Source organism: Taudactylus pleione, unplaced genomic scaffold (assembly GCF_031769625.1).
Source record: "Taudactylus pleione unplaced genomic scaffold, aTauple2 ptg000547l, whole genome shotgun sequence".
NCBI classification, from domain to species: domain Eukaryota; kingdom Metazoa; phylum Chordata; class Amphibia; order Anura; family Myobatrachidae; genus Taudactylus; species Taudactylus pleione.
Genome location: NW_028284949.1, coordinates 2,145,693 through 2,159,749, shown reverse-complemented (window position 1 = coordinate 2,159,749; position 14,057 = coordinate 2,145,693). Strand labels below are relative to the sequence as shown.

At 44.5% G+C, this 14,057-nt stretch overlaps 1 protein-coding gene across 2 annotated transcripts in view; it reads right to left on the bottom strand.

Annotated features, from left to right (window-relative positions):
* The window catches only part of LOC148500753 (uncharacterized), an 85,888-nt gene that overhangs the window by 2,082 nt on the left and 69,749 nt on the right, over window positions 1–14,057 (bottom strand). Inside the window, exon 5 of one of the 2 annotated variants that reach the window (XM_088451373.1) lies at window positions 7,758–8,061. The exons of the other annotated variant lie outside the window; for it this stretch is intronic. Coding sequence (XP_088307499.1) covers window positions 7,758–8,061 — 304 coding nt within the window. The remainder of the gene's footprint in view (window positions 1–7,757; window positions 8,062–14,057) is intronic. 2 annotated transcript variants of the gene reach the window in all.

Below are 14,057 nucleotides of genomic sequence, written 5' to 3'. Positions count from 1 at the left end.
GATAATACAGCTATAACATGTGCTGTAACGTAATAGACCGGTGTAGCATAAAATTAAAGCTGAAATGCATGGAAAGAATACTGCTGCCTCCAGGCTTGTAGGTAAGATGCACAATACCCAGGATAACTGTAACTGCGGCAATGCAGAGGTGTTACCATGATCCTGTACTGAGATCGTGGGTTCAATTCCCACCACGGCCCAAACTGTGAGTTTGTTTACTCTTCCTGTGCTTGCGTGGGATTCCGCCGGGTTCTCCTGTGTCCTCCCACACTCCAAAAATATACTGGTAGGTTAATTGGCTCCCAACAACAATTACCCCTAGTGTGTACTGTATTTGTGTGTGCATGTGATAGGGAACATAGAGTGTAAGCTCCACTGGGGCAGGGACTGATGTGAATGGCCAACTATTCTCTGTAAAGCGCTGCGGAATATGTGTGCGCTATATAAATAACTGGTAGTAAATAAATACAATGTAATATTTACACACCTTTAATGTCTAAACAAAAAAAACAATGAAATATCAAGTAAATACATTCCAGCAACAATAAAGCAAATATACTTTCTTACATAATACTCAGATCAGTACATTGTAACATACGTAATAATAGTGTGTAATAGAGTATAACGGGACTGAGAACACAACACTGTGGGGCACATGTTTTTACCAGCATTTCCCCTGCAGTGAATTCCCCAAATTAACCACCTGGGTGTGATCTACCAGGAAGTCTAAAACCCAATTAGTAGTGTACAGTGGCGTCACAAGGCTAATACGGGCTGCACCAAGGTGTCACCTGCGGAGGGGTGACACCAAAGTGCTGAACCATAGAGGCAAGAGACTACATCTATGGTCCCTTCTACCATAGATTTCTCCATTAGCATAACCCAATTTGTAACTTCTAAGCTAAACTGTAACCCCCCCATAGACCCTCCAGGCCCAACTAGAACAACGAAGAATGGTCCAATTTTCCAATATTAGGACATACACCAGTCTCGTAGGCCATTTTAAAATTTCTGTACATCTGTTCTAGGACATTCCCTCCATGAGATGGGACCATAGCATTCTTATAAAACTTTGGTAGGACAAATAAGTCTGCTTGATGAAAGTCATCTGCCACAATAAATGCTCCTTCCACATAGGATTGTTGTTTAGCTAGGGCGTTACAATGTTTAAAGCACAACCTAGCATTCCCGCTAGGCTGTTTCAGCGGGGCACCACGCCCTGCCCTATTTCTGAATGGCAGAAAGCACCCTGCCCTCCAGTGTGGCGCCCCGCTGAAATAGCCTGCGGGTTCTGTCCTCCACCCACGGGCCGCAATGTCCCGCGGGTGGGTAAAACGTCAGAGCAGCGGTCACCACCGGTGAATGGATGATGGGTGCATGCACCCGGCATCCATTCACAGTGACTGTGGCGCTTGGGGACTGTCCGTAAGTGCCGGGTACGCCCCCAAGAGTGACGAAAAGGGGACGCGTCAAAGACTGGCCCCCTTTTAATTAACCACACACCCTTTTTCAGGCACGTGCGCAGAAGTGAACTAGCTCTAGGTCCGGCGCCCTGCCTGCCGCTGGACCTAGAGTGAACACTACAACCCATATTTGCCTGTGGGGGACATAAACAGCCACCACTAAAACTGACAAGATTTCTTTAGGTAAATAAAAGGTCCTGCATTTAATGAATAAATATTCTACATCCACGGAGGAGAAAGTCTCAATAAGGGCAGCATTGTAGCACCACATATCATTCACTTAAATACAGAGGCTGCCGCCTACAAGCTTTCCTGGTTCCTGGGATCTGTATGATCTAAATAATGTCCTATCCATGAACCATATAGCAGGCTCAGGAACAGCAGTATACCGCCAGGTCTCTGTGAATATAAATATAGAACAAGTTTGTTAGCCACATCCACCTGCATATCGTCCAGTGTACTTGGGAGTGATGGGACATTTGCAAGGAATAAGCTAGGCAGTGGGGGCCTCAGAGGACATAACTTCAGCCTAGCTTTAATGTCAGCCCTCGTCCCCTACTTCTGCCACCTCTCTCTCCATGAGTGCTACTTCTAACCACTGACCACATATGCTTGTCAGGCCAGGCCCCCAGCGGCATCCCCCATCCCCTGGCGGCTACCACTGTGGCTGTAGTTACCTCCACCTGGCTCCAAACACCACAGCGACTGTCCTGCGGAAGAACGACTGGTCCTTTCACGCTCCTTCACCTCCCAGTCCAGGGCCAAACACAGATCCTTGCCTCCAGGCGCAGTGTTCTCAGCTCCAGTTACTTCCATCCCGGTTCATGGACCACCCAATGCCCTGCTATAACACCGCAGGTACAGTAGCTCCTCCCAGGGATACATAATCCCAGACTGGCCCCTGCAGCAAAGATCACTGTTCAAAAGAAAAGCTATGAGAAGTCTACTTGTTCCTCTGAAACCAGCATTGCCTCCAGCTACTGCATCCAAGCTTGCTGTAATGTTGTTCCTCCTCCTGTAATGCGCTTAGAATCTATAGCAGAATAGTGTATATTATTGGGACAGCAGGAAACTTGCAGGCTCAGAGCAGCACGTGCTGGGTGCATATATGGTCACCAGTGTGTACTATGTTCTTCTCATAATAATTACTACAGAGACAAAGAGCAAACAAGCCTACACACATCAATGTAACCACATGTTTGAGGAAGACACCAATGTCTCTGGTTTCATGTTGCAATATTGTGGGGTTAAGCTGAGATCTTCCTGTGACAGATCAATATAAATATTAGAATAGTTTGCTTCACTTTGTAGATTTTAGTAAATAACTAAAATCATATGACAATTTCTTATTAAATGTTTATCAATTTATTACAATAAGAAACTATGCTACGGTTGAGAAAGAAGCATTGGCCATAAAGTGGGCGTTAGAGACTCTCATGTACTACTTGGTGGGAAGGAAGATCAGATTTATCACTGACCATGCCCCTCTGAAGTGGATGTCAGAAAGCAAGGACAGTAATGCGAGAATAACGAGATGGTTCTTGGCATTACAAACCTTTAAATTTACGGTAGAACACAGGCCAGGAAGCCAGCTGGCCAATGCAGATGCTTTGTCACGTGTCCATTGTTTGGGGGCTGCAGTTGTTCCGCCCCACAAGTCGAAACAAAGCAGGGGGATATGTGATAGAAACACTGGAGAAGTGTGGAATGGCTACTATGTATGTCCTAGGTTCCTGTCATATGTGTTCTGAAACCCCCAGGAGAAGTCTGTTTGGGAAAAACAGACTAGAAATGTCGGCTTTAGAGAAAAGCTGGTTTGGGTCATGGGGGTGTGGATGTGAAGAGAGGGAGGGCTCCATCCACAGGCCACTCCAGGTTTTGGGCCTTTCAGCCTGGTAACAGGCTCATTAGGACTTTCAGCTGGAAATGGCTAATATAAGCTGGGTTTGTTTGTGGCTGAGTGTCTCACACCTAGGAGAGCAGGCAGACCAGTCTGTTCAGAGACACTTGGTTACTTTCCTTGTAAGTACTGTGCACGTGTTTTGTTGATGGTGAGGGTAATAGGCCCTACCATTATTATAGAGAGGGAATCTGCTGTGTAGCTAGTGCCCAGCCGGGCTAGGACTTATGTTTACAGTCATATATATAAACAACCATACACATCCAATACAGGCGCTAGTGACACCAATAACCTCAAACACCATACAATATTATTAAATGAAATTGAATGAAAACAACAAATGGAGTGGCAATTAGTCACTCTTGATCCATAATGGATCATAAATAAATCATACAATACACATATAAAAACAGAAATACATAAAATCCCAACTTAAAATGTCCAAAAATTGCTATATCATTGGAAGCAATCACATCATATCAACCTGTCAGTAGCATCTACTGGAATACACTGATGTTATTGCCTTTTCATAAACCACTCAGTATATTAGCAAAGGGGGATCAATGAAAATTGCAACAAAGAAAGTCAGTTTGATGATCACCTCTTAGAGTGTTAGCACTTATTTTGTGAGTAGTCAGCACTCTGGATACTCATAAGAAACAGTAACAGTCTCCCAGCAGATTTGCTATATTATCCAGTTGGGGGTAATTAAAATAAATTTGCTCTCCTCCAACAGTATAAGTCAAGCAGTCACCGTTATTTACAATCAAAAGCAGCAATAAATAAAAGAAACTGTGAGTAATGTTTCAGAGGCCGTGCACGGCTAAAAAATAAAAAGAAGTATACTCAGCTCACTGGTCACTATGTGCAGCAGAAAATTCCATCGGTGCTGCTGAAGATAAGTTGAGGTAGCTGATATAGTTGATTCCCTCTCACTCCACTATTGTGGGAAACCGGTGTCTTGTCTCCTTCTTGTGCTAAGAAGGCATATAAGATACAATGTGACTGCAGACTTCCCGAAGTCAGACGTTTATTCAGCCTCTGGTGCCCTCGCGATGACAGAGCAGCACGTGGTGCGGGGATTCCAGAGGTCAGCCGTATACTGTGTCACTGCTGCTCTGACGGTGATACGGGATTCCCGGAGCAGCAGTCAGACTGGCGAGAGCAATTCAAGTCGGACGTCTCATGAAATGGGCGGAGCTTAACGCGTTTCTCAGCAATACGTCATGTGCTGTTTTATCTGATGAAACAGCACATGACGTCAATAACATCAGTGTTTTCCAGTAGATGCTACTGACAGGTTGACATGATGTGATTGCATCCAATTATATAGGATTTTATGTATATTTGTTTTTATATGTTTATTGTATGATTTTTTTTATGATCCGTTATGGATCAAGAGTGACTAATTGCCACTCAATAAATTTTGATACTATCTGAGGACAGCGCTCCATTTGTTGTTTTCATACTCTGTGGTCATTGAGTGTTTTGCTGTGACATTCCCCCAGGGAGGAAATAATGAGTTGCAGGTAGTGCTTCCTAGTATCCACTTGGTGGCCAGTGTCCTCCTCTGCAAACTGGCAGTAACTAACCAGTTCCTCATCTGTAAGATCAGCGAAGGGAATAAGGTAAACAGCCCCGATTGGCTTCATGGATGATCTCTTCCCTTGCTGCTTCGCCTGCGACCATCTGTTCATTGACCTCTTGGGCCAATCACAATATCTATCTGCGTACCAGCATTTCTACTGACTTTCAGGCTGACCATTGATCCACATCTTGAGCTGTAGTCTGCCTTAGGCATCTGAGAAAGGCATCCATTAGCTTCACCATCTGCACCTGCTTATCTGCCCACCATTCTATTTGGAGGTCTTCCCAAAAAGGACTCCCAAGGGTATGGGATCCACTCCACCTCATATGTCAGGAACTATTCGGGATGTTGTAGGGGTCCTCCATCCACTATCTCCTCTTTTCTAGGGTCTTCGTGGTGCCCTCTCTGCTTACATGGTGCCATATTTGCTGTGGGGCTAATACCCACCAGCAATCTGCTTATTTCATGCCTGGCCCGAGCAATGTGGCTCTCAGACTTCTCCTGGTACTGTTGAGTTCGCAGGTGACCTCTACTCCAGCCAGTACCACGGCACTTTGCTTGTGCCTTTTTAGAACCCCTTCGGTGGGCATTCTGTTTGTTCTGCTGTCTCCATCCTGCTGCATTTCTTGCTTCCATGCTCTTAACTTGAGTGATCCCAATGCTGGCACCAAATGTGAAGATACGGGGTTGCAGATCGCTCACAGTGATTGATGAAAACCAATTGTGGTTTATTGAACAGAATGATAAACAGCACAGCACACTTCAATAATAAAATTCCACACGACAGTTCCCACAATGATTCCCTGGAGAGTATCGCCTCTTATAAATAGGATAAATAACACAGTATAAAATTTACAAACCAGCAAGAACCAACAAACAAAACAATGAAGCACAACGGTGGGAATACAGTGTCCCCTTGATGAAATCAGAGAAAAGGATGTAAAATTGCACCTAGGAGAGGGTATGCTTGCAAGAACCTGAACTCAAAGTCTTCTGTCCAAAACCAGCATCCTTGGATGCGAAAGCCAGAAATGGTAACAGATAAGGAAGGTGTGGACAGAGAACCAGGTGAAAATTATTACGACATGGGTCTTCTGTTAGCTTAAGGCTGGACTGTATTCCAGATATGGAGAGCATTAAAGGTGGTTGAAAAAGTGTCCAAGGAGAGGACTCAGGAGATAATTCTGATTTCCATGACCTTAGAGTGGAACCATACTAAGATAAACATATCCTTAACTATTTTACAACCATCAATTAGTGTTTTATTTATTACAGTACCGCTGGAGTACCCGCCATTGCCCAGGATTTTAAGAATGTTTGTTTATACATCATCCTCCAACCAACCTCTCCTTAGGCAGGCCTCAAGAAAAGTGTGACAAACTTCCCCATCAACAATCCTAAGGTCTTCGAAGGAAGTAGGACCTGTAACGGTGTAAAGCAAACTTCGGAGATAGAAGCATTGAAAATTTGTAGGATGTACAGTGTAAACACGGCCAAGAGCTTCTGTTGCTCTGATACCAGGATGACCATCTACAGCGACTCCCTGTTTTCTGTGCAGAAAAACTTTTGGAGAAGCATTCCATGTGTAATATTTTGGCAGCTCACAGTACAGCAGGGTCCTTGCAAAGTCATCATTTTGACACAGTTGGAAGAAAGAAGTAAATGTTGTTGCGTAATTTGGTATAGTCAGAGAGCTGAGAATGCTGGCAAAGCCTGCTAAAGCTCTCTTCGATAATAAACATTAAGATCATGACAAAACATGACAACACAAAACGCTTGCTCCGAGGCCCTACCCATATGCCGAGAGGCCCCACAATGAGCGTCCAGCAAAAATTGTGGTTTTAAATTAATTAAAAATTAACAGTAATTAATTTTGACTTCAAATTTTTTGAGTTGTCTCCGCCGTGTTTTTATACGCTCGTATGTAAAATGTCACGATCTTCGCTTGTAAACTGTGGATTTGTATAGAAAGACAGAAGTACAGAAGGACGCTTTGATATAGTAGAGAAGATAGAAAATAAAAAAATAGTAGATAAGCTAAATCCATAATTCGGTACCTGACCTGTAGAGGGCGACTACTATGCAAAAATTGTGTTTATTAATTAATTAAAAAGTAACAGTAATTAATTTCAATGTCAAAATTTTTTAGTTGCCTCCGCCGTATTTTAATACGCTCGTATGTAAAATTTCACGATCATGGCTTGTAAACTGTGGATTTGTATAGAAAGACAGAAGGATAAATTTTCGCTTTTATATAGTAGATGAGTACCTTCTTGTCCTGTTACTTTCTCCCTCTATATTAACTCACAGACACACATATTCATTAAATGGTTTGCTTATGAGGACATTTAAATGCACCAATTTACTCTCACAAATTGTTCCTCAGATGAAAGCTCACCAGAATTACTGGAGAAACGCGTCAGTAGAAACCAGTATTGAGGAAGATCACACAATCATCTACTGACTTACCTCAGAGCACTTATCCATTGCAGTGGTTGGAGCCTGTGTGGAAAACCAGCCAATAGCAGTGTGGTGAGGAGTCACATATTCGCACTAAATATATATTACTATTACTATCTGGAAGGAGTACAAAAAAAAATCACATCTCTCAAAGACTTAGACCACACCCCATCATGGTCTGATTGCACTTCCCAAATCTCAAATAAATAGTAGATGATTCTGCAGTAACCACCGCGAATTAGATTCAAATCTATGAACTGTTCACTGACAGAGGATAAGAGATTGTTGTAGTGACTGAGAAAGGAGAATATGTGACTCTCTTCTGTAATAAGTGTTCATTACTCACCTGTGCTGAGAGCTGTAGGGATTTCCTCCTCCTTACACTGCTGATCACCCCTCACATACGTCTCTTCTTCTCCCTCTATATCTTCTGCCTTATTATCAGTCACATACGTCTTTTCTTCTCCCTCTGGATCTTCTCTCTTCATATCAGTCACAAATGTCTCTTCTTCTTCCTCTATATATTTTGCCTTCATATCAGTCACACACGTCTCTTCTTCTCCCTCTTGATCTTCCATCTTTATATTAATCAGATAAATCTCTTCTTCTCCCTTTATATCTTCCACCTTAATATCAGTCAGGTCTTCATCCTAAATTACCCACAGAACAATCAAATAAGGAGATTGATGTTCTTACCTTGTTAAATTCTATTCTTCACGTTCAATAGGTACAACGCTGGTATAGGGCTGTGCAGAAGACCTGGGCACCAAACAGTTAATCTTCTTTGATTTCAGGGCAGCCCAGCCTCATTCTCTTCTATACCCCACCCCCATCCCCAGGCAGGCCAGTTAAGTTAACAAGCCCAAGGCAGGAGCGAGAAGTAGAAGGAAGACTGGCACATACACAGATCCAAACACACCAAAGAGATTGACAAAGGAACCAGAAAACCCCCGCAAGCCAGGTGCGTAAGGGTTGGCACCCTGTGTCCCTATGGAATTCGAAGAAAAGGATTTCACTAGGTAAGAACATAAATCTCCTTTTCTCCTACATTCTCATAGGGGAGACAGGGACAATGCTGGTATGTCCCAAAGCAATTCACCTAAGGGAGGGGACGCTCCTAAGCTGCAAAGTCCCGGTAGGGACGGGAATTTTGAAAATTATGTTTGAAAATGTTTTCTAAATAAGTCTAAATTGCTTGCTTTGTGCCAAGAGGCAACTATTTTAATGATTATATATTAAAAGTTATGTTTTAATTACTTCATTTATACAATCCTAAGAGTGCTACCAAACAGAGTTCTTTCCCTCTTCCTTTATCTATACAACAGTTTTTAACTGTAATGAGCACAACCACTACCCATCAATTGTCTAGCTATAGCACTACGGGCAGGGAACAGTGGCTTCTTACAGTACTAACACACCAGCTGATATTTGCCTGTGCGATGATCTTCCCTCTCCCCATTCCCTACTATTCACAATCTAGGTGTAGTTCCCTATATGAGTTCTTAGAATGTAACATTTTATGTTTATATTTTGATGCCTGTTATTGGTGAAGGGCACTTTGTTTAGGTTTTCATGGTGCACACAATTATCAGGTATCATAACAGGCTGATGTAGGTAGCGGCAGTTGCGTTGTGGGACTGAACCTGGCCTGGATGATGCTGGAGGAGCGGTTGAACTAGGCACAGAAACAGCAAGAGCGCTCGGAGCTCCAGAATGTTGATCGGAAGGTGGCTCTCCTGAACCATTCACTGACCCTGTGAACCGTTCAAGGGCTGCTGGCAGGTTACTGCCTCCCACTCATGCAGACTGGCATCGGTGGTGAGCAGAGCCCAATTCTGAAACTAAAAAGGGTGGTCCTTGTCCATGTGGGAAGGGAGTGAATTGACTCCAGCACAGTACTTTTGCTTTTCCTAGATCCGCTGGAAAGCCTGTGGAAAATAACTGGGCTGGAGGACGGCTTCGGACGGTTATCCTTGAGAAACCACTACTCGTACCCAGTGGTCCAATGTAGTCGCCAGCCTGGTCTCGGAGAAAAGCAGAAGCTGGCCTCCCACGCTTGGGTCCCCCAGGTGGAGCCCTGCAATGTGAGGCTGCAGGCTTGTCGGCAGGCTTGGTGGTGGGACATCTGGCAGCCCAAGGTTGTTTGCTTCGGGGCTTGGAGCCCATGGAGGAAGAACCCTGGGACCTGGAGGAACACTGGCTCCTAGCCTTTCCCTGGGTACGAAAGGAGCAAAAATTAGACGCTTGTGATCTATGGGCCAACGAGATGGTAGAAACGCTGTCTTGGTTGCCGCCACCGTGGCAATAATCTTGTCCAATTCCGGACCAAAAAGAATGTTCTCAGAATAAAGTTGGAGCCTCCAGAGCCTTCTTAGAATCTAAATCAACACAGGAGTTCCCACCTCCTTAGGTGCTTTGCCTCTTGAAGACATGGTAGAATTCAAGGTAATCCCCACACATGAAGCTGCAGCAACAGAAGTGTGCAATAAACTGTCGGTGCAATGAATGTAAGGCCGCACAAAGTAATAAGTGGGGCATAATAAAAGGGGGTATAGTGAACTCCTCTCCTCATCCTGTTAGCAAAAGGACTAACTGACAAGTACACAGAGAGACTATATGAAATTAAACAGGACAGTTATGGTAGACTTATCATTGGTAACTCTTTTTCTTCAAAGTCTATAGGGTCCACAGGGATACCATGGGGATAATGAGGTTGGAGTGATCCAGGCACCAAACAGTCAAGCTCTTCTGCTCCCAGGATGCCCCAGGTCCTCCTCTACATATATTCACCGCCCCTGGCCACAGGCATTCAGTTTTGTAAACAAGCCCAAGACAGGAGAAGGAAAGAGGAGAAGGAAAAACAATCGTACACCAGAAACACAGAAAAACAGGGAATTCGTGACCGAAAGAAAAAATACCCAATGCAGTCAGGTGCATCAGGGTGGGTGCCCTGTAGACCCTATGGACTTTGAAGAAAAAAAGTTAACAAAAGGTAAGTCTACCATAACTCTTATTTTCTTCTTCAGGGTGAATAGGGATCCACAGGGATACCATGGGGATGTCCTAAAGCAGCTCCCCTGTTGGTGGGGACTCTCCTGGGCAGAAAGGAGAATCCACCACCCAAATGAAACATTCCGAGAGGCAAAAGTGTCAAAGGTGTAGAACTTAAGAAAAGTGTGGACAGAAGACCACATGGCTGCCTTGCACAACTGTTGAGCAGAGGCACCATGACGAAACACCCACGATGGTCCCACAGACCGGGTACAATGTGCTGTCGCTGTGTTTGGGACAGGGAGATCAGCTTGTGTGTAAGCCTGAGCGATAGTTATACGTAAGCATCAAGCCAGAGTTTGTTAGCTGGCTATGCTCGTTTGTGAAAACCGTATAACACAAAAAGAGCATCTAATTTTCTGAAAGAGTCTGTACGATCCACTTAGATATGGAGAGCACAAACCACATCCAGGGAGGCTTCACCTGTAGAAAGGTCTGAAGACTGAAAATCTGGAACCACAATCTCTTCATTCACATGAAAATGGGACACTAATTTTGGAAGGTAACCTGTCCGTGTACAGAGAACAGCTCTATCCTGGTGAAAAAAACCCAGCCTGGAGAAAAGCAAGTACCCGGGAAACCCTAAAAACCTTAGGGTCATACTTTCTGTGGGAACACCATTGACCAAAAGAATGCCAAACTCTGTAATAGATCCGAGCAGAATAAGGTTTTCGTGCACTAAGCATCGTTTGAATCACAACGCTGGAGAAACCTTTGGCTCTTAAGATGGAAGACTCAAGAGCCACGCCGTCAAAGACAGACGGGGTAAGTCCGGATGCAGGCAGGGACCGTGTGCTAACAGATCCGGTCGTAGAGGAAGACGAAACAGAGTATCTATGGATAGATTCCGTATGTTGGTGAACCAATTACATCTGGGCCAAGCAGGAGCTACTGTATCACTGTTCCGCCTTCCTGCTTGAATTTCCTGAGGACCCTTGGGAGGAGGGAAATCGGAGGAAAGAGATACGCCAGCTTGAAGTCCCATCTCTTTGCCAGCGCGTCCACGAATGCCGCTGAATGGTCTCTGGTCCTGGACCCGTACCTGGGGACCTTGTGATTGTGCCGTGAGGCCATGAGATCTACATCTGGTAAGCCCCACTTGTTCAAGAAGAGTTGAAAAACCACCGGGTGGAGAGCCCTCTCTCCGGCGTGTATGTCCTGACGACTTAGGAAGTCTGCTTCCCAGTTGAGGGCTCCCGAGATGAATATTGCCGAAAAAGCAGGAAGACGACGTTCTGCCCATATCAGAATGTTTGTCACTTCCCTCATGGCTGTGTGACTTCGCATGCCTCCTAGATGATTGAGATACTACTGTGGTCGCGTTGTCGGACTGGATCTGGACCGGTCTGTCCTAAAGCAGGTCCTGTGCCATGATAAGTGCTTTGGATACTGCTCGAAGCACCAGAATGTTTATAGGCAGATGACTTTCCTAATCTGTCATCTTCCCTGAAAGATGTGATGACCTGTCATGACCCTCCATCCATGAAGACTGACATCCGTAGTAAGGAGCACCCAATTTGGAATCCAGAATGGGCAACTTTTGTCCAGATGATCCTTTTGTAGCCACCACGAGAGAGAGAGACGAACCTCCGGAGTGAGAAGGATCTAACTAAGCACAAATTTAACTGGATGTTCTATTATTACGGCAAAAGATGAGCTGCTTTATACCAAACACTGCCTTGCGGACTGCTCTATATTGATAAACAAGCCTAAAGAGATTTGATATACCTTTTAGTGAGCCATAAAGAGCTCTGGACAGTTCACAAGTCAAAAAATACATATATTTATATGGATGTGACTCAATATTCTGTATTTGGATTATAAAGCCTCAAAGCAGAGATTATTCGAGTATATAAGATTGCTCTATACAAATATAAATACGAAGTACATCAAGTCAGCTGGATAATAATTTTTTTCTACTAAATAAGCTGTTTTTTTTTTATCCTTTTCTCAATTACCTTGTCAGTTATTTACATTGATATATACCATTTATGCCTAGTTCTGATGATCTGATGATAGGATATGTGATTGCTATTAATATACCGTCTCAGTAATTAAATAATACTTTTTTATATTATGTATGACCTTTTGTAAAGTTACTATATTTTGTAGGATTAATATTTTGTTTTAATAAATTGCAATTATTTTATGCCAATTAATTGAACAGCGCTTTCTTACTCTGAGGGGGTTTCCCCTCTAAGTGGTTTATAGTGTTTCTTAATTTGAAGTTGGGCAGTCCAATTAATAATTTTGTCACCCAGGAGACCAGCGCCCTCATTTTTCTTTTAAATAACTTGCTAATAGTTATAACTGACAGTCAGTAATAAAAGGTAGTATCAACACAGAAGCTGGTAAAGTCACATACAATCCATATGCAATTTAGCTGCAGAAAGGAATCTTTAGCTGCTGAATCAACTACTAAAATCATGGTAGGATATAAAGCACTATATACCTGACCCATGGGAGAGGTATACAGGGAGACTGACCCAAAACCTTCTGAAATCAAACCGCTTCAGCAGAGCACCGATAGTGAGCTGTGTGCATCTCATACGCACAAGGATGGTAGGAGGAGTGACCCCGACACAGGAAAACCTTTGATGGATCTGCGTCTGAGTCGCGGGAGGAGCTGCCAGGGGAGAGCCTACCTCCCCATAGCTGCGTCAACTGACTGGGTACGCTGGCCTCATGGCAGCAGAAGCATCTGCTGGCGATCCCCGGCATCAGACGTTAAGGCCCCGGTGGTCTAGTGAGTGAGCAGAAGGCCCCGGACCCTCACTGCAGTGGCTTCCGGTGCATCTCCAGCGCCGGAAGCAAGGACTGACGCGCGCGATTCCCGTAAGCGAGGAATCGCTTTACCTGACATCTCCATGCGTCCGGTAGCAGTCCGGGCCCCGGTGTCGCTGCTAGCAAGCTCTGCCGTGACCCACCGAAATTACCAGAGACGTTACTGGTGTGGTGGCCTGGCAGAGGTAGACGGAGTCGCAGTGCATGCGTCTTAATACGCTCAGCACTGCTAACTCTAAAACATAGAAATAAAATTAAGGGGTGTCAGCCTCTAGCCTCTGGCAGTGCTGAGTTGGAGGCACCTCACCTATCCCCCTCCTGGTCATCTGTGCCCCTGTGACGCCACCTGTTACCCCGTGCGGATATCGGCAGACGGTGGTGTGGGATGCTGCTGACCATAGGGGGCTGCCATTTTACCCAACGTAGCTTGACCTGAAATCTCTGCGGAGCCCCCATATACAGTTGTGGGCCGTGGACTCCGTTTTAGTCCCCTCATCTGCAAATAATTTTTCTGATATAACTCCTTCCCCGGAGGCTGCACTAGGGAGTGAAGACACAGGCAGACCAGTGCACAAAGGGGATGTAGAATTGGGACAGACACCATTTTGTAGCATCTTCCTCCAGTGCTGCACACATACCCTGCTCTTTAGAAAACTGCAGCATTTATCTTATTAGCCCACAGAACCTATGTTCGGCATACTTTTCCTGAGCTACCCCAGCTTCTTATCCCATCACAGCTTTCATTTTATATCTTAACCAGCACTTCAAATGAACTGCCAGAAGATCATTATACAGACACCCCGACAGCCTG